General features: G+C 43.0%; 3 protein-coding genes across 5 annotated transcripts in view; 1 reads left to right on the top strand and 2 right to left on the bottom strand.

Annotated features, from left to right (window-relative positions):
* The window catches only part of LOC125903134 (calcineurin subunit B type 1), a 43,271-nt gene extending 41,649 nt beyond the window's left edge, over positions 1–1,622 (bottom strand). Inside the window, exon 1 of the mRNA XM_049599844.1 lies at positions 1,309–1,622. Coding sequence (XP_049455801.1) covers positions 1,309–1,311 — 3 coding nt within the window. The 5' untranslated portion in view covers positions 1,312–1,622. The remainder of the gene's footprint in view (positions 1–1,308) is intronic.
* A 5,347-nt stretch (positions 1,623–6,969) lies between these two features.
* Positions 6,970–12,620, bottom strand: cnrip1b (cannabinoid receptor interacting protein 1b). Its single transcript, XM_049600056.1, has 3 exons — positions 12,254–12,620; positions 9,181–9,325; positions 6,970–7,314 (listed from the first exon to the last, which is right to left on the bottom strand). The coding sequence occupies exons 1-3, from the start codon at positions 12,430–12,432 to the stop codon at positions 7,150–7,152; spliced, it is 489 nt and encodes a 162-aa protein (XP_049456013.1). The 5' UTR covers positions 12,433–12,620; the 3' UTR covers positions 6,970–7,149.
* A 2,910-nt stretch (positions 12,621–15,530) lies between these two features.
* Positions 15,531–18,067, top strand: part of kcnq5a (potassium voltage-gated channel, KQT-like subfamily, member 5a) — a 158,287-nt gene continuing 155,750 nt past the window's right edge. For 2 of the 3 annotated variants that reach the window (XM_049600054.1, XM_049600055.1), the window contains exon 1: positions 15,534–16,400. In XM_049600054.1, the coding sequence (XP_049456011.1) occupies positions 16,021–16,400 (380 nt within the window). In that variant the 5' untranslated portion in view covers positions 15,534–16,020. Of the gene's footprint in view, positions 16,401–18,067 lie in introns of all 3 variants that reach the window. The other variant, XM_049600053.1, reaches the window with a different exon arrangement.

Raw genomic sequence — 18,067 nt, 5'->3', positions numbered from 1 at the left:
TTTTAGGCCTACAACAATTACTTCATCATTTTCTGTAACTGCTTCTCCTGTTAGGGGTCACATGGGGGCTGGACAGGTCACCAGACTATCACAGGGCTGACACATAGAGACAGACAACCATTCACACTCACATTCACACCTATGGGCAATTTAGAGTCACCAGTTAACCTGCATGTCTTTGGACTGTGGGAGGAAGCCGGAGTACCTGGAGAAAACCCACGCTGACACAGGGAGAACATGCAAACTCCACACAGAAGGGCTCCCCCACCCTGCGTTCAAACCAGGAACCTTCAATGCTAACCACTCCACCACTGTACCGCCTATTATCTTTTTCCATAACCACTTATCCTGTAAGGGGTCGCAGGAGGGCTGGAGCGCAATGAAAATTAAAATTTTAACAGGGAGCCACCAGAGAGGGGCTAAAAAGCCACATACAGCTCTGGAGTCGCAGGTTGCCTCCTCTGTCTTAAAACATTTATAACTGATTAGTAAATTGATGTGTGGAGGTGTTTAACCTGGACTGGATGTGAAGGAATTATGGGTATATGAGGACAGCGGAGAGGGAGGAGAGGTGGCTTTAAATTCTGTGCACAGGGCCCACAATTCCTGGACACGTCCCTGCAAGCACTGACAACAAGTCAGCTTGGAGAGTGGATCCAGGCCTGGACGCTGCTGCACAGTCAGATCCGCTCCTACTGGTCAGTACGTGAACGCCTCACGGTTATTAGGCAACCAGCCCTCATATAGTGTATTGGATGTACATGTATAGGCGACTGAGCAGTTAATGAGGACAGCAGTGTGGCCTGCTATGGCAGCCTCCTGTAGCACCGCTGCAAAGATACAAATGTAGCCTCGTTTGTGTGTATTAAAGCTTCAGTGCTCAGATGAGACACTGTTGCAAGTATCAACACAGCGCCATGCTACCTGGAAACATTCAGATACATTTTGCTCATGCAGAGTTGCATTTTCCTGCCTGCTGTGCAAAACGTGCCACACTCAGAGGCCTGATGAGCGTGTATTTCTGTCACCAAAACTAATTTGCACAGGCCTGGTTTGCTAATAAGAGTGCAGGCTACACGGAGAGGGGATAAGAAATATCTGGGCCACAGGCTTTAGGCTGCTGTCAGCCCCGGGGTGTTGCACACAGAGGCGCGACAGGGAGCCAGAAGTGGGTGAGAAACGCGTTTCCTCCTCCTCCTCTCCGCGCTGTCGACTGCTAACTTGTGAAAAACAACCTGTCAAAGCGCCACACTAATCTGCCAACTGGTGTGTTTACCGGGCTGAAACGAGGAGCCGTGGCTCGCTTACCATCTTGCAGGTCGGATGATGAAATCCAGGCGATGTGAGCGGAAAAGAGGTCCAACCGGGGGAGGGGGGGAGTCGGTAGAGCCGCCGAGCTGTGGCGAGGAGCGGGACAGAAAAACAATATGGTAGTTGTGGTTCTCTGTGAGGTCTCGTCCTGGCTTTATACCCAGCTTCAGGCTCCTCTTCTCCGTCTGGCCGTCTCTCCCGTACCGAGGCTTTCACTGCAGTGGCGAAGGGAGGGAGACCCGCTGGGAGGGGACAGTAAGCGGAGGAGGAGGCTCGGTTTGACAAGCAGGCGGTGGCGGAGGGGAGGAGAGAGGAGGTGAAGGGGGGAGGTGCAGCAGTACTGTACATCCGGGAACTACAGCATTTATTTATTTATTTATTTATTTATTTAGTTTATAGTTTGACCTCCTGATTAGGTTTGTGCTCAGGCTCCCCCTGCTGGTGGTATGGCTGTACTGCAGACAGTCGCCACTCAGGCCTTATGTACCCTCAACCTTACTTTACACAGGTGGCAGATGGATTTCATTTTATGTAATCCCTATGGCACTATCACTAAACCCATACAAAGCCTTGTGATAACCACAGTGAGACTTTAAGTGGCTTCAGAGGACCAGTAAAGCTGAACAACTGGTGCAGACACTGCTAATAGCACAGTCATAAGCTGTGTATTACCACTAGTAGCAGTGAGTAGGCCAGTTGTAAGCACTTGTAGTTGCAATTATAGTGTTAAGTGAATGCAGTATATGTGGTATAAGAAAGAGTTATCATGAAGTAAGGAATGCGCTGTAATGCTGCATGTTTAAAGCACTGAAAGGATCAGGTTAAAAGGGAGTAGCACCCAAGTTAAAAACTCCATTACGTTATTTCCATGGCTGAGGAAAGTTCAATTAATATTTGTGAACATGAGCTATGCTCTCTCAAAGCCACAAACCAGAGAAGTCAGTTGGGGTGCCCAGAATTTTATGGGCCCACAGAATGTTTGTTTTCTTTTATATTCCAAAATTAGCTTTATTCTATTGTAGTGTTCTTAATTATGACACAGCAAATGTACCCATGTACTACTGTACCAATAACATTCCCCTGGCTGCTCTCAGTGTCATTTATAACAGAAAATCCATTGTCCGTGGAGAAGTTCTGCACTTAATACCCTATGACATCACAAGTTTGAGTTTGGGCATGCTAGTTTTGGGATTTGGAACAGAGTTGTTCATCTATTTTAAAATTATTGGACTGTCTTAGACCACAGGAATAAAAAGTATGAATAATGGAAATGGGTGTAGTTCCCCTTACAACTGGGTTTCATAAACAGTACCCAAATGCTTTTTTTTGTTTCGTAATCATAGGTGAACCTTTTTTGGTGCTATGTGGCACCCATCTCCCAAAGATGCTGTACAATGTCTTTATCAAATAGTGCTTGTATAGAGCCATTAGAGGTACCATATAGGACTATATTGTTTTTAAAGTTTTAAGTCTGGCTTAATGGTGAGTGATAATACCATGGATGAGTCAATATGCCTCTAAATGACACCTTTACCTTTTACACTTTTATCTGTAGCTGGCTCTGTTTCTTCCCCCACTAATGTCTCTTATGGTGTCCCCCAGGGGTTGATCCTGGGCCCTATTATCTTTTCCATTTACATGCTCCCTCTAGGTGACATCATCCGTAAATACAATGTCCATTTTCATTGTTATGCAGACGACACACAGTTGTACATCCCAATCAAGCCCGGTGATCAGTCTAATATAGCAGCCCTCCGCAACTGTATCACAGAAATAAAATACTGGATGTCAGACAATTTTCTCCAACTCAATCAGTCAAGGTCCATCCACAACAAGAAAATTAATTTTGGAAAGCCTTAGCGATTTAACACCTCTTGTAAAACCCTCAGCCAGAAACCTCGGCGTCATTTTTGACCAGGACTTGAACTTTGAACTTCATGTAAAAAAAAACAAAGTGGTCCAGACATGTTTTTATCATTTGAGAAACATAGCCAGAGTCAGGTCTTTTATCTCAGCCACAGATTTGGAGAAACTCATCCATGCTTTTATTTCTTCATGCCTCAACTATTGTAATAGCTTATATATGTGCCTCAGCCATAAATCACCTCACCATCTACAGTTAGTACAAAATGCTGCAGCTTGGCTTTTAACTAGGTCTAAAAAATGTGACCACATCACCCCTGTTTTAGCATCCCTGCACTGGCTGTCTGTTCATTTTAGGATTAATTTTAAAATTCTTTTATTTGTTTTTAAGGCCAGACTTGGGCTAGCCCCTGCCTATATTTCAGACCTTTTATCCTCACACAAACCAGCTTGCAGCCTGAGATCCGCTGATAAGGCCCTGCTAGCTGTTCCAAGGTCTAGGCTGAAAACAAAAGGCGACAGGGCCTTTGCAATCAGGGCCCCTAGACTCTGGAATGATTTGCCTGAGGAAATCAGGTTTTCAGAGTCTATTCCTCATTTTACATCGCTCTTCAAGACACACTTTTACAGGAAGGCTTTTATGAAGTAATGTTTAAGTTGCTGTAATGTTTAATTTGTATGTATTTTGTGTTGATATTGAGTGTGTGCTGATATTTTATGCTCTAAACCACTTTGTTATTTTTACTGAAAAGTGCTATACAAATAAAGTTATTATTATTATTTTACATTTAATATTGGAGCGACACCCTCGTTTCCCATTATGCTGGACTGATTTGTTTGTAGTTTACTGTTGAGGTCTAGGGTGTGTCTGTTCAGAACATGATGGTTTATGATAGTTATTGTCATTTGTGCGGTAGTTTATAGTTTGTACCATTACTAAGAACTATTGCCCTCTGTTGTGATTGTCGGAGCTCTGAAAGCTTCCTTTATATGAGTCACTCATGTAGTTTACCATAGATATTTACAGCACTAATTGAACGAGTTGTCAACACTTGTGTTTGTAAATGAGCCTTATGTAGTTAATATGCCACAGTAGGGTTCTGATTAAGTGCGTAAAATGAAAACATTTGTCACACAGAAGGTTTCAAAGTTTACTATTAATAGTTATAATCAAACAACATTTTCACAAAAAGGTCAGAATGATATGTAAATCTCACAACTGCATTGCACAATTTCATCGTTATTCTGTTGCTCTGATTTTTGTTGCATAGGTCAATTCAATATTTTAAAGGAAACATTTCTACCAATATACACACAATAATATGAAAACATTTCAAATGGTTCACTGTACAAAAATACTATTTTTTCAAAATATAACTTACCACCAGAAATAGAAAAAAGATTTCATTGATAATTTGTGTTCTGAATATCCCAAATACATTGTTTCTCTTTAATAAACACAATTCATATTCATGGCTAAGTCATTCGGAAGAGGTAGAGAAGACAAACACGCTGTAAATAGGGGTACGACTTCACCCAAATACAAAACTCCTACATCCAGTACTGCATTACACTGAACACACACTGGCACCACAACACACACAGCTAGACGGAGAGTTTCATTCCAAAACACCAATGATTTTGTGGTTCAGAGGTGCTAATGCAGAGGAGGCGCGCTGCGGTGTCATCGTAAAAGGATACGGGGCTGAAGCATGCTTTTGAGAAGATATTCTTTTTTGGTTAACAGTAACTCTGGAGACTCGCAGGGGAGCTGACCTGTGTGCTTTCAAGAGCCTGTGAACGATTGCATCAAGAGACCAGGGTCGGTTCTGTGTGGGCAACTGCATGATCCTGTAACTCTTTCAAAGAAAGTAGTATCTCTCCAGTGTTTCAGACAGACCAACTTCAAGGTCTCTGAAAGTATCAGCAACACAGGCTGAAATTTAGTTTAGTTGTGGCAGCCAGAATGTGTATTCTCCCCAGCAACACTTTCCAGCTCCTCCTTGGGGATCCCAAGGTGTTCCCAGGCCAGGTGAGATATGTAATCCCTCCAGTGTGTTCTGGGTCTGCCCCGGGGCCTCCTACCGGTGGGACGTGCCTGGAACACCTCTAACAGGAGGCACCCAGGAGGCATCCTTGGTGCCTGAACCACCTCAACTGACCCCTTTAGATGTGAAAGAGCAGCGGCTCTGCTCCGAGCTCCCTCTGGATGTCCGAGCTCCTTACCTTATCTCTAAGGCTGAGCCCAGCCACCCAACGGAGGAAACTCATTTTGGATTTGAGGATTTGGTTTGTGTCCGCAATCTCATTCTTTTGGTCACTACCCACAGCTCTGACCATAGGTGAGGGTTGGGACGTAGGTAGACCAGTAAATCTTCCGGCTCAGCTCTCTCCTCACCACGATGGGCTGGCGCAGCACCTGCATCGCTGCAGAAGCCGCACCAAAAATGTCACGAGACAAATGTAACCGTTTCATCTTTCACTGAAAAAATCTTCAACTTCCCACCGCTTCTGAAAGTAGCAGCCCTTGCTGTCGACTTCACACTTTTTTGCTGTGGCCACTGATGTTACCTAGCAGATCAGCTGCTGTTCCGACTGTGTATGATAGTCCTGCCATGGTGAGGTAAACGCAAAAAAATGCAGAGTGAACTATATTATGTAGCAGGCCATATATGGTATGTTTTGAAAGACACATCACAGGCTGTTTAAAATCTGTCCGTAGGCCCCACTTGGCGACCGGGCCACACTTTGGGCATGCCTGTTCTCCAGGTTACTGCTTAGCTGATAATTTTCTCATCTTATTAATGCTAGACCGGAAAAGATGTATTTGAATGTTGTGCCGTTATGCCCTGGATATAGAGGCCAGCCAGCAGGCTTAATGCATATGTTGTGGTCATGTCCAAACCTCTCCACCTTCTGCAGAAGTATTTTTAGAGCTTTTCGTGAGATATTTGAAATCCAATTGAACCCCAACCAAGTCTGTGCAATTTCTGGTTTAAGTTTGAAGGAATCCTGCGCTATCGCACTAAATACAGCCCACGCGGTCACAGCTTTCACTGTTTGATCCCTCTAAACTGAAAAGTGCGCCCCTATGCTTTTCTCATTGGGTCAGAGATGTCATGTATTTCTTAAAGCTAGAAAAAATCCTCTCAAACCTGTATTAAGATATGGAGTCATCTGCCATGTCACCTTCCTCTGTTGCATACTTTGAAAACACACCCCACATTTTTAAAATTAGAGGCTGCAGATGTCATGGCAAGCTCCCATATGAGGACAGATGGGAAAAATTCAGCTTGAGGGCCAGTGACATCAAAATCTCACTAATGCAAGGACACAGGACGTGGTCAAGAGGGGAAATGTTCTCATCAACATTTTGGTAAATGTTAACATGAATTTCTGGACATGCTTTTAAGTCATTTTGGAATGAAACTCTTCACATGTATAAACATATCTGTACAAGCACCGTTTGTAAAACACACACACTTTCTGTAACTAAACACAGACACACTCACACGCACACAGTAGCCTACTGCACATACACATTACCACACGCCACAACCGAACGGTACATTAAAATATTTATCTCAAAACGCCATTTAATTGTTCAATGCATAATTCAAACTGCAGGTTGTTGAGAAGTGCAACATGTTTCATTTTAACCTTGATAAAATGCACCTTGCGAGAAGACTGACAACATGCATTTTATATTATATGTTCTGCCGTAGGATCTGATTTGGCTGTTAATCTGATGTGCTTTTTTACAGTACAAAAGAGGGAAAGGTTGCATTTTCTTTTCAAACACACACACACACACACACACACACACACACACACAAAAATCAATTTAAATTAAAATAAAGTCAAAGATTGAGTGTGTATCTGCTGTGGATTAAAGAAAATTAATTTATCATGACATGCTGATGCTCAGAAACGCCACACCTCGTGTTTTTGCAGAGTAAACACTGAATATCTCCATCACACAAACATCTCCTTGTTGACCCACATGAGCGTGCGCGTGTCGTTGGGTTTGCACTCGTACTCGATGCTGTTGAAGCTGTTTCCCCACTGGCAGTGGTCCCTCTTGTTGTAGTTGTAGTACTTCACCTGCCACACCGTTTCAAACATTCCCGCCTCTGTGAACTGAAGGAAGAAAACATGAACAGATGAGTGTGTGAGTGGACAGATGGGAACACACACACACACACACTCACAAGAAGCCCACATAGACACTCACACTATGTGTAAAATCATGTGAAGGTGAAATGAAGAGGAGGCGTACTCATCTGACAGATGGATACACACACACACACACACACACACACACACACACACACACACACACACACACACCCCATATCATCCCAGAGGCCCCAGGGTGTGAACTGGACATATGGACAGGACACACACAAACATGTCAAACCAAATATAATGTTATCTGTAAGAATGTTTGAACCTGTAGTTCTGCTGTCAACTATCTGTCTTGTTACAAGGTTAATGACAAAATCTATTAAAGTAAATTCATATACATGAAGATTAGAGTTGAGAATTTTGGTAAGTGATTAATCCTTTAACTCGATTTTTGAGCCAAAAAGGAGGCAAAATTCTGCTCTATGGTAGTAAATTAAATCCTTCGGGTTTTGAAGCATTGGTCCCACAAAACAAGACACTTGATGACATCACCATGTGCTCTAGCAAAATGTGACTTTTAAATATGCTGACATTTTGTACACCAACCAGTTAATTGAGAAAACAAGCAGTAGATGCATTGATAAAAGAAATAATCCTTAGCTGCAGCCTTAATTATGTCAGCTTCAACACCTGCGAGATCCATTCATGAATACATCCATGATTACTCTACCTAAACTGTAACCATGGAAACACCCGTGGCTATCACTGAAGAAAAACTGTAATTATGATTGAAGGTGTTAGTAGCTGGCATTGATTTCAGCTAAACCATAGGCTGAGCAACATAAAGACATCTAGTAAGGCATTTAGCACCTTTAGGGTAACAGGAACACGCTGAGACAGTCGTGGAAGACGTGAAGCAGTTATAAACTAAAGTGATCACTCTATGATTAAAGGATGAAGCTGCAGATGATCTTTATTTTTGGTTTTGTCAACAAATCCCATGAGAAGACCAAAACCAACAATGTATTAGCTCCAAGTGGCAACCTCCAGGGGTGTAGTGGAGGGTACACGCAGGTATACGCTTATCAGCCAAAAAGCCATCGGAATATAAAGGAGAGTACACCCACTTCCTCCTCTGTAACCTACCCATCTACCTAGTCCTACACCCACCTCATCAACTATCACTGCAACACTGATGCATTAGTGTCAAAAACTGCAGTTCCTCTAATGGCCACTTGGGGATGGCTCCAGAAGTGAGTCAATCCCCAAAGACTCCCGTGTTATAATGCTCAACTTTACAGCAGAAATAAACATGTTTACTTCCTGGTACACAAATGGTTTTGGTCTGTAAAATTAATTTCCTCATTCATGACAACTGTAAGGCTTAAATTTTGTTGAGGCTTGAAGTTATGCGCAGTTAAGGGCGTGACCACTTTGAGTGACAGGCTGTCTGTCGAGGCGTCGCTACAGTCATGAGTCATCCACCTCTTGCTCCTCAATCGCTCTACTCTCTTGTCCACATATGGTCATATGTGGCTTCAAAAAATCCAAGATGGCGACGGCCAACATGTCAAACTTGAGGCTTCAAAACAGTAGTCCACAATCCACAAACCAATGGGTGATGTCATAATGGCTGCGTCCATTATATTTATACACTCTGTGGTTCGCTCATTTCTCTAAACTTTCTGGCATACCCTCACGGCACAGAGGAATAAGCGATGTTTGGAATTGGCTTCACAGATAATACTTTGGGTCTTTATACTTATTCCTTTTGTCCAAGGTGACATTAAGTATGAACGACGCATTCGAGAATAAGTGCCTCAACATTCCTTGTTCCACCTGACACAAGTGCCTCTCCTGTTACTCTCCTGTCCATACCTGTATGCTGATTTGAACTGGCTGCCTCTCTCCACTCTTGGTGTGTGCCACCCCTTCTGTGTCGTACTGCCCACTGTAGACCACTGACTGCGGGTCTTTGGACTGCTGCTCCAGGGGGAAGGTCACCCCGCCCACACTCATCGACCTGCAGACAGGTACGCAACACAGGACATCGATCAGTACACATTTCTTTATTTTATTTGAACAACTTGTCATTTATTTTCCAGAACAGGTTACTCTGTGACAGTCAGGAGATCAGGAATGAAATGTTTCGCATGTTTAGAGAAAAATGGTCTGTTGACATATGGTATAAACAAAAACTACAAACTTACTGTCTTATAAAGAAAAGTTACAGTGTGGAACCTTATGTGAAGTATAATCTAAACAAATGATAAAGTTGTGCTCAGGAACGTTACCATCAGCCTTAGAGACTGGGTGGTTTAATGCCACCCCAGAGGAGGACAGAATTTGTTTGTTGTGTGATTTAGGTGACGCAGAGAATGAAGTTCACTTCCTGGTTTACTGTCCCGTATATGAAGACATAAGGAATGTACTTTTCAGTAAGATGACCTCTATCTGTGTTGATTTCTTTTGGCTGGATGATGATGAAAAATTTGAGTTTAACATGTACTTTTGATTGTTACTGTAACGTCATTGTGATGGTGTCTTGTAAACCCATGAGGGTCGGGCACATGTAAGTGTGCATGACCCAAATGAAAATCAATCAAATCAAAAATTGCTGTAAGAGGTTTTGGATTCTTCTAAGCGTTTTAGAAAGAGCTTCAAAAAAAACCAAACAAAAAACAAACAAACAAGCAAACTGAGAGACCCGGGCAAGACCAGAATGTATGAGCTAGTGTTGCGGGGGAGCTTTTACATCTATTACAAGAATCATCATCTTTGAGATTTTGATTTTAGATAGATGAAGTCTGTGTACCACCTCAAATTGAGTCAGGCCATGCCGGGCACATAACCTCCTGAGACCCCGAACTTATGTTTGGTTCACATTTTTAATTTCTCCCAGATATTTGAGATCAGTAGAACCCAATAAGTATTAAAAACCAAACACTGTCAATGATAATAAAGTCCTGATGTCTTCGAACAAGTACATCCTAATTAACAGCGTCTTAACTTGTTATTGTTGCTATCAATCTACAAACATTATTAATCATAAATAAACAAGTGCCAACCATAACACGTGATCAGCTTTTGTCCACTTTTGTGTCAGGATTGGCTGCAGACTGACTTGGCAGAGATGGCTACCATCTTGTTTTTACATGGATTAGTGCATTGTGCTCTTACTACCACTAGATGGCACAAAAACGTGTCCACGCACGAGGACAACAGGTCTGAGTTAGGTAGAATAAAGTATAAGGTCAAGTAAACCCAAAATGTGACGCCTTCACATGAGGACACAGGGTCTCAGGAGGATATTGATGAGGTGTGTATTCTCGAATATATCTAACCACTCAGCATCTGTAAATGGTAAGTCCAGATCCACCTGCCACGCCTCTCTCAGTGCATCAAGAGATTTTGTCTGTAAAGATGAAAGTTTCAAATACATAACAGATAATGTGCTTTTGAGAGATGGAGCTGTTGGAAATCGAATATCTAGAAGCTGCTGTTCAGGGATTGATGGAAATGAACCTATATGTTTGCGAGCCCAATCTTGAACCTGCAAATATCTAAAATAATGTGTCCTCGGAAAATCAAGTTTAGCTCTCAGCTGATCGAATGAGGCAAAAAGCATAAGTAATGTACAAAAAGTCAAAGATTATAAATCAAAAGTTGTATCTCTAATAAAGTGCTAAAACAGATAAACTGCCACTGTGAGCTTCAATCCCTCCGATCCATTTTTTAAATATTAATTTGAATGTATTTGTATTTATATGCAGACAGGATTTCTTGTTGACAAGTAGTGGAATCAGTCCACAGCTGTGTCTCATGAGCATGCCCCAAATTCAGTGTAACATCTCCAATGCATCATCGCCTGGGTGACCTATTTTTACATCAGAGTGCTGCTGAGGCGTTTCCCTCTCTGATATTTACATGTTCAACACTAATCCTTATTTGGACATGGACGAACAACAACAGTCATTACATAATCATTTACTGCAGGCAAATCACAGGAGGGCACTAACACAAAACCCCAAACCCTGGAGTCCTAATCTGTGCTGGATTTGATGTGCAGCCAATTGGGGTTTATGTTGCATTCACTTGCACCTCGTAAAATCGTACTTTGGAGTACTTCACTTGGAAAAGGGGACTTGTTGAGTGCTAAAATGCAGGATTTTTTATCAGATGTATATTTTAGTGCGATACTTATATACCAAGGCGTATAAGAAACATTTTAAAGTGATTTTGTGTTTTGGTTGCAGCTTGGAAATGACGAGAAGCTTCACTTTTCTTCCACTTCATGTGCGGTATCATCTTTATAATCCTACTGTCCCTGAATGCGGCATTAAAATCTGCACTTGCCTTTTGTTAAGGTCGCTATCATTGCAGGCGAGGCGTGAGCCTCTTCCTTGGATCTTTAATTAGCCGACGCTTTATATTTATAGGCCTATAATCTATTTGTCATTAAAAGCCAAATACTGGGAAGCCCTACAGTCCAGTGAAGCAGTCAAAATCCCAGTGTATTTCATTCTGTGAAGGAAACGTGTTTTACAAAAATAACTTGTGCAGATGAAGCAAACATTGGCATTAACCAATCAAAAATATCCCATATGATAACGTCATCATAATTCTCTAGGGGAAATCAGAGGGACCGTGAATGGTTCTGAGCGCTGCTTCATTCAGAAAACACAATCTCCATTATTTGGGAGGCTCCGTGTGTGTCCCTTTCCTCCCATATGTGAAATATATGTTTGTATAAATAACCGCCCTGGTGACGTAAACGTGTTTGTAGCGCTCACCAGGGAATTAAATTATCTTTGTGGTATTTTTCAGTCGGAAATTGTACGAATATAACAGTCAGGTCGCTGTATTTGTTTTCCAGGATCAATATTACCAAAGCACAACCCACGCCTTAAACAAACAAACAAACAAATAAATAAATAGAAGGGCTACCTACGTGGCCTCGACCGCTCCTGGTTTAACGACCACCTCGATTTTGTACTTAGACCCGGTGAGCAGCTTGATGGTCCGGGTCTGTCCGAACCTGGCGCCGTCGGACTTGAAGTGCACCGCGGTGTTGTTGGGAAGCATCTTCAGTGAAATACCAATTTTGACGAGCTGAGGGACGTCGGCCATGTTTCCATAGATATCTGGTCTATCACCAGGATCGAGGGATGTTAGTGACAGGTCTTAAATGTGGTTCACAAATGCCGTGCGGAGAAGTCCATAGCAGAGCGCACAGCGGAGTGAAGTGCGCCGCGCTGCGCGCCGTAATCCCGTCTAACCTGCAGCCCGGGCCTAATCCCAACCAATGCTCTCTCCTCCTCTCTCTGAAAATCCCTCTCTCCCACACCCACCCTCCCTCCTCACTGTCTTCCTCTTTACTCCCCAATTAGTGTAATTACAAAGTGTTCTGTCGGCTCTGTGGTTGAATTTCAATCTGTTCAGTGTGCTGAAGTTCTGCCAATTAAAACTCTGCGGATTACTTTAATTGATCCTGGAAGGATTGAGGCTGGGAGTGAGATAAACAAAGCAGATAATGAACCCAAAACAGCCCATAATTAGCCCACAACAAACAGACAGCAGGGTGAAAAATGTGGTTAATTATTACATGGGAAAATGTGCATATAATATATACACACAGTGTGTAGTTCAGGGTCCACCAGATGAGCTACTTTTCTACTTAGAAGAAATAGTTCTTCAAAAGGCTTTGTGGTTTTACAAGGAACCATGACAAGTTAGGACAAGTTAGGACATCACATTTTGGGTTTACTTGACCTTAAACTTCATTCTGCTTAACTCAGACCTGTTGTCCTCGTTCGTGGACACTTTTTTGTGCCATCCAGTGGCAGTGAGAGCACAATACACTAATCCATGTAAAAAAAACAAGATGAGGTAAGCGAATAATAGCCCTGAACTCAACAGGTCTATATTTGGGACAGGCCTTTAATCCCGTTAACACCAAACTGTTGCTCAGCAAAGATGAGAAAATATGATCAAATTGTTTATTTGAACCAGTATGAATATTACTGGCATGAAAATTAGGCTTCAAATAAAATGGTAGGTTATGGTGGCATGGTGATGCAGTGGTTAGCATTGATGCCTCACAGCAAGAGGGTTCCTGGTTCGATCCCAGGGTGGGGGGGCCCTTCTGTGTGGAGTTTGCATGTTCTCCCTGTGTCAGTGTGGGTTTCCTCCAGGTAGGCTACTCCAGCTTCCTCCCACAGTCCAAAGACATGCAGGTTAACTGGTGACTCTAAATTGTCCGTAGGTGTGAATGTGAGTGTCAATGATTGTCTGTCTCTATGTGTCAGCCCTGTGATAGTCTGGTGACCTGTCCAGGGTGTACCCTGCCTCTTGCCCAATGTCAGCTGGGATAGGACTCGGCTTTTAACTGGAGTTTTATGGTGAATAATAAGTAAGTTTTTAAGGATCAATTTAACAATGCCAGCATCTGTGACAGAGGGTTTCCATCTTTTACAGAGAGCTCTGTAGGAGAAAGCAAAATCTCTGATTCGTACTTGTTCAGCTAGCTCATCTTCAAAATCCTCTGAGAGAAAAGCTGATAAAAAACAGTTTCAAGTTCACTCCAGGTGTTTACTTTTGATTGGGCAATCTCCCACCAGTCTCGAGCAGTACCCTGGAGTACGGTTTTGAAGGTGACAAGAATATCACCTTCAGAAAGCGACCATTTACTTGTTAATACCAAATGGGCCTCTGCTATGAACTATTTTAGGCTATTATTATTTGTACTACTAATGCAACAATAGGTAAATAAAAAGTCAGAAACTGGTACATGACAAAAGGGCGTCTTCATTTTTTGATAAAACTTCTTGTTATCCTCAGTATAAAGCTGAAGCTCTAGTTATATAGGAAAGAAACAATCAATATGGATGGAAATGGATGTTGTCTGAAAACTTTAGACAAGTCCTATAAAGTCGTATAATAATATGGACCTGATACTATATGGATGAGGTCTTTTGAGGGAATACAGGATGATAATGAGACAACATCCATTCCGACCCATATTGATTTCAGACCTGTTAGTCCCTTATGAACCTCTGCATAGTTTGAGATCCTCGGGCAGAGGTCTTCTGCTTATCGCAGAGTCCAGAGTGAAGGCCAGAGGGGACAGAGCTTTAGCCACCAGGGCCCTGAGGCTCTGGAACAGCCTGCCTGAGGATATAAGACTGTCTGTGTAAGTCTCTCCTAAAAACATGCCTCTATCAGAGAGCATATCCTGACTTTATCTGAGCTGTCTGTCTATGTTATTGATATCTTACTGATGTTATTTCCCATTTATTATCTTGATTTAGCTTTGTCATCTCGTGGGCTGCTCCTGTAATACCAAAGTTTGACCACTAGAGGTCAGGCTTTGATCGCAACAGGAAAAACTCATCACACGTCTTGGTTTAAAAAAATGTTAAAGAAACGTTACGTGCTCACATTTAAAAATAGAGGGAACAGCACGTGATGGCGTCATATTGCTGGCGTCATCAAGAGCTTTGGCTGGATAAAGTTCAAATCCGAAATAACTTATGTGTGAAAAGTTGAGCACTGACATAGAGAATGGCAGTGGATTTGTCTCAAGGCATAACCTTCCACCACACTTCTAAATTTAAATTGTGCCAAAACCCCTGCGCGTGAATGGACACGGGTGCGATTATATGTAACTTGGACAGCAGAATATTTTTGTTATTTAATAGTAACAGGTTGGAAAGACACAGACAAGAAACAAAACTAAAGAGAAAGTAGTCACTGCTCTTCTCGGGTCACATGGTCGGTCATCAGGGGACAGTGACGCAGCTGCTCACAGTCTAATCAGAAAGCATGCCTGGTTTCGGCTCTTTGGCACCAAACCAGCCCTCACCGTCTCTTTTGCTGCTGAAGCCGCAACAGATTCATTGTAAAGTTTGGTTCTCTCAATATGAACTAATCTCGAGGTGGTGTTCAGTCTGAAGCCAATTATGTGATGCAGTTTTACCGCGTAAAAACCGTCTCATAATATCTTTAATTATACCAGTAACTTCATGTCAGCTCCCTCCATGCAAAAGAAATGACTTTATTTCTGTGTAGAAGTGTTTCAAAGCAGCACTGTTTGAGATACAGATGAAGTGGACTTGATATTTTCTGATAAACGAATTAAAATGATCACGCGGGTTGTTTTGGGCGATTCCCGGGCAATTTCCGCGCTTGCGTAAAACATGCGTCATCGGTGCTCCCTGTCTTTTGACGTTTCTTTAATTAACTGTATAATTCAAATTGAAAACCACAGATACATCCGCAGCTCTCGCTGTCCAGATCACCTGCTAACCCAGTGGTTCTGGTGGTGCTGGCCGTGCTGCGCCTGTCTCTGTTTGGTGCGTAAAAGAGACCTGTGGTTCGAGGCAGCACCGGCAGGCTCCACACACTTTGACAGAAGGAAGCAAGACGGCGAGTGAGAGTGAGTTCGGGAAGAAAGAGAGTGTGGGAGGGTGGGAGAGCCCTCCCCCCGCCAAATGTCTCGATGGATCCACTCCTTCATAACCCCACTCTTCTGCAGCTTTGCGCAGATGGCCAAAGTGTCCAAACCGGACTGTGAATGTGCTCACACGCGGCCACAGGATGACAACATGAGAGCAGATTAGTCATTTAACTCTTCACCCTCTGCTTTGTTTTACTGAGTGTAACAGTGAAAGTCAAAGTAGTGAAACACCCAGCGCAGGAGCACTTGGCTACATGTGAATGTCTGCCGGTCTCCCAGCGCACTGCGCTGGTGATGCCATGCCGCGAAGTCACACCGGCGACGAGAGCAGCGGCACCGGACTCTGGCTCAAGACCTCGACAGGACGCCGGGTGCAGGACTACGCGCTGAAAGATGTGGAGTCTGGGCGGAGGACGATGAATAACGCGGTGCGGGTCGGGGACGGTCTCCTGTCTCCCGCCACGGCAGGTGCGGTGGGGTCGGAGAGGAAGCAGGGTGCCCGGCTCAGCCTGCTGGGGAAGCCGCTGACCTACAGCGCGCAGAGCGGCCGCAGGAACGCGCGGTACCGGCGGCTCCAGAATTACCTCTACAACGTGTTGGAGAGACCGAGGGAATGGGCTTTCGTCTACCACGCTTTTGTGTGAGTACTTGCACTTTTAGTCATTTATATATTAGTAATTTACACAGAACAATCCACTTACATATATCCCTGGTCTTTATTTTTAATTGAATAACAGTCTCCTCACGTTTGAAGGCTGAATTTAAATAAAATCAAGCACTAAAACAATGAATATTTTCTTAAAGCAGCAATAAAGTGAAAACATGCTACTGCTTTGTGACAGTATATCAGATTTTAGTTGTTTGCATGTTGTTCACCTGATTATATTGACCAGCTGGGGTCATGGTGCACACACACATCGTGGTTTTGAAATGTTTCAAGTTGCATGCAGATGTGATTTCCAAGAAAAAAAATATATGTTTCTATGCAAACATTCACCCATTCACACTGTTTTCCATTCTCTCCTCCATGCACATCCATCTCCATCCACCCCTGTGCACACACATGAACACAAACATGCACGTTGTTGGTTAAAAATGTCCCGGCTGTGACATTTATTGACCTGATTTCATTCAAATGTTGGTGGATGTAGTGCTGCATCACTGTATGTTTTGTGATCACCTGTTGCTTCAGTCACAGTGTGCAGAAACACACCCTGAAACAGTTAAATGACTGCAGGTGTGTGTGCTGCTGTGTGAGGGTATTTTGACATTTACAAAGTACACTCATGGGATTTTGCTAAAATAATTGAAAAACTGCACCCAGTCAGTGGTCAGAGCACTACAGTATATTAGGCCCAATCTCACCCTAATCTTTACGTAACACTGGAAGCTCCAGCAGCTCTCAGAGAAGGTCAGCACGCTGTCAACTGAAAAGGGTGAATGTAATATTAACTGCTGCTCCCGTGCAGTGATTTTGAGTCTTTCATCACCGATTTGGACAGAGAGCGCGGGTCTGGGAAAAGTCCTGAAGGGGCACTTGTGAAAGCTGACATGTTTCAGTTCTTAAATCTAAAACAGCCTTCAGCCGACCACGGCCCGGTTCCTCTGGTGTGAAATCGCTTCAGGTGGCCAAAATTTCTGATTTTAATTCTCGTTTGGAAAAAACAAAAAACTCCAATATCCAGTTTCCTCTTTTCTTCATGCAGTTTCAATTAACCAATTTGCAGATTATTGCTAACATTTGGTCTGAGCTTTGCTGCGTTGTGTTTGTCTGAATGAACAGGATTTGTTGTTCTTGTGCCTGATACTGTTTGTGTCCCGAGGGTGCTTGTGAACATGACACACACGCTTACTGTAAACTGGATTAATCCACAACAGTTGTTATCTTGGTTGTGGTCACATCTGAGGAGATAGTGGCTTGGTTGTTGGTTCATGCTGGTGATCGGCAAGATTTCTGTCCTGCACTTTTTGCTGTCTACACATCCAAGAGATCACCTGTAGGCGTCGCTGTCACTTGATTAAGTTTGGGTTTTTGTAAGTGGCGCTCCTTTCTGTGTCTGCTCAGCGGTGGCGGCAGTTGAAAAAAAGCTATCAGATTTGGAGTGTTTAGTGTCTTTGTTTTAATGATTACATTAATTCATATGAGCAGAGAGTTGGTGTTTCATTGAAAACCAGGCTCTGCATTGACACAGCTGGTTGTTCCAACAGAATACACACTGTCTGCAAATTGCATTTTATATATATATATATATATATATATATATATATATGCATCATCTACGTATGCACATATCCGTCTGTATCTCT

This window comes from Epinephelus fuscoguttatus, linkage group LG16 (assembly GCF_011397635.1).
Source record: "Epinephelus fuscoguttatus linkage group LG16, E.fuscoguttatus.final_Chr_v1".
In the NCBI taxonomy this organism is placed as follows: Eukaryota; Metazoa; Chordata; class Actinopteri; order Perciformes; family Serranidae; genus Epinephelus; species Epinephelus fuscoguttatus.
This window is presented reverse-complemented; position numbering and strand designations above follow the sequence as displayed.

Bases quoted from the DNA above. Each gene is read 5' to 3' on its own strand.
- cnrip1b (XM_049600056.1), bottom strand. From the start codon at position 12,432: ATGGCCGACGTCCCTCAGCTCGTCAAAATTGGTATTTCACTGAAGATG. The intron at 9,326-12,253 runs GTAGGTAGCCCT...ACCTGTCTGCAG, and splicing joins CCAGGAGCGGTCGAGGCCAC to GTCGATGAGTGTGGGCGGGG. The intron at 7,315-9,180 runs GTATGGACAGGA...TTCTTCCTTCAG, and splicing joins CAGTTCAAATCAGCATACAG to TTCACAGAGGCGGGAATGTT.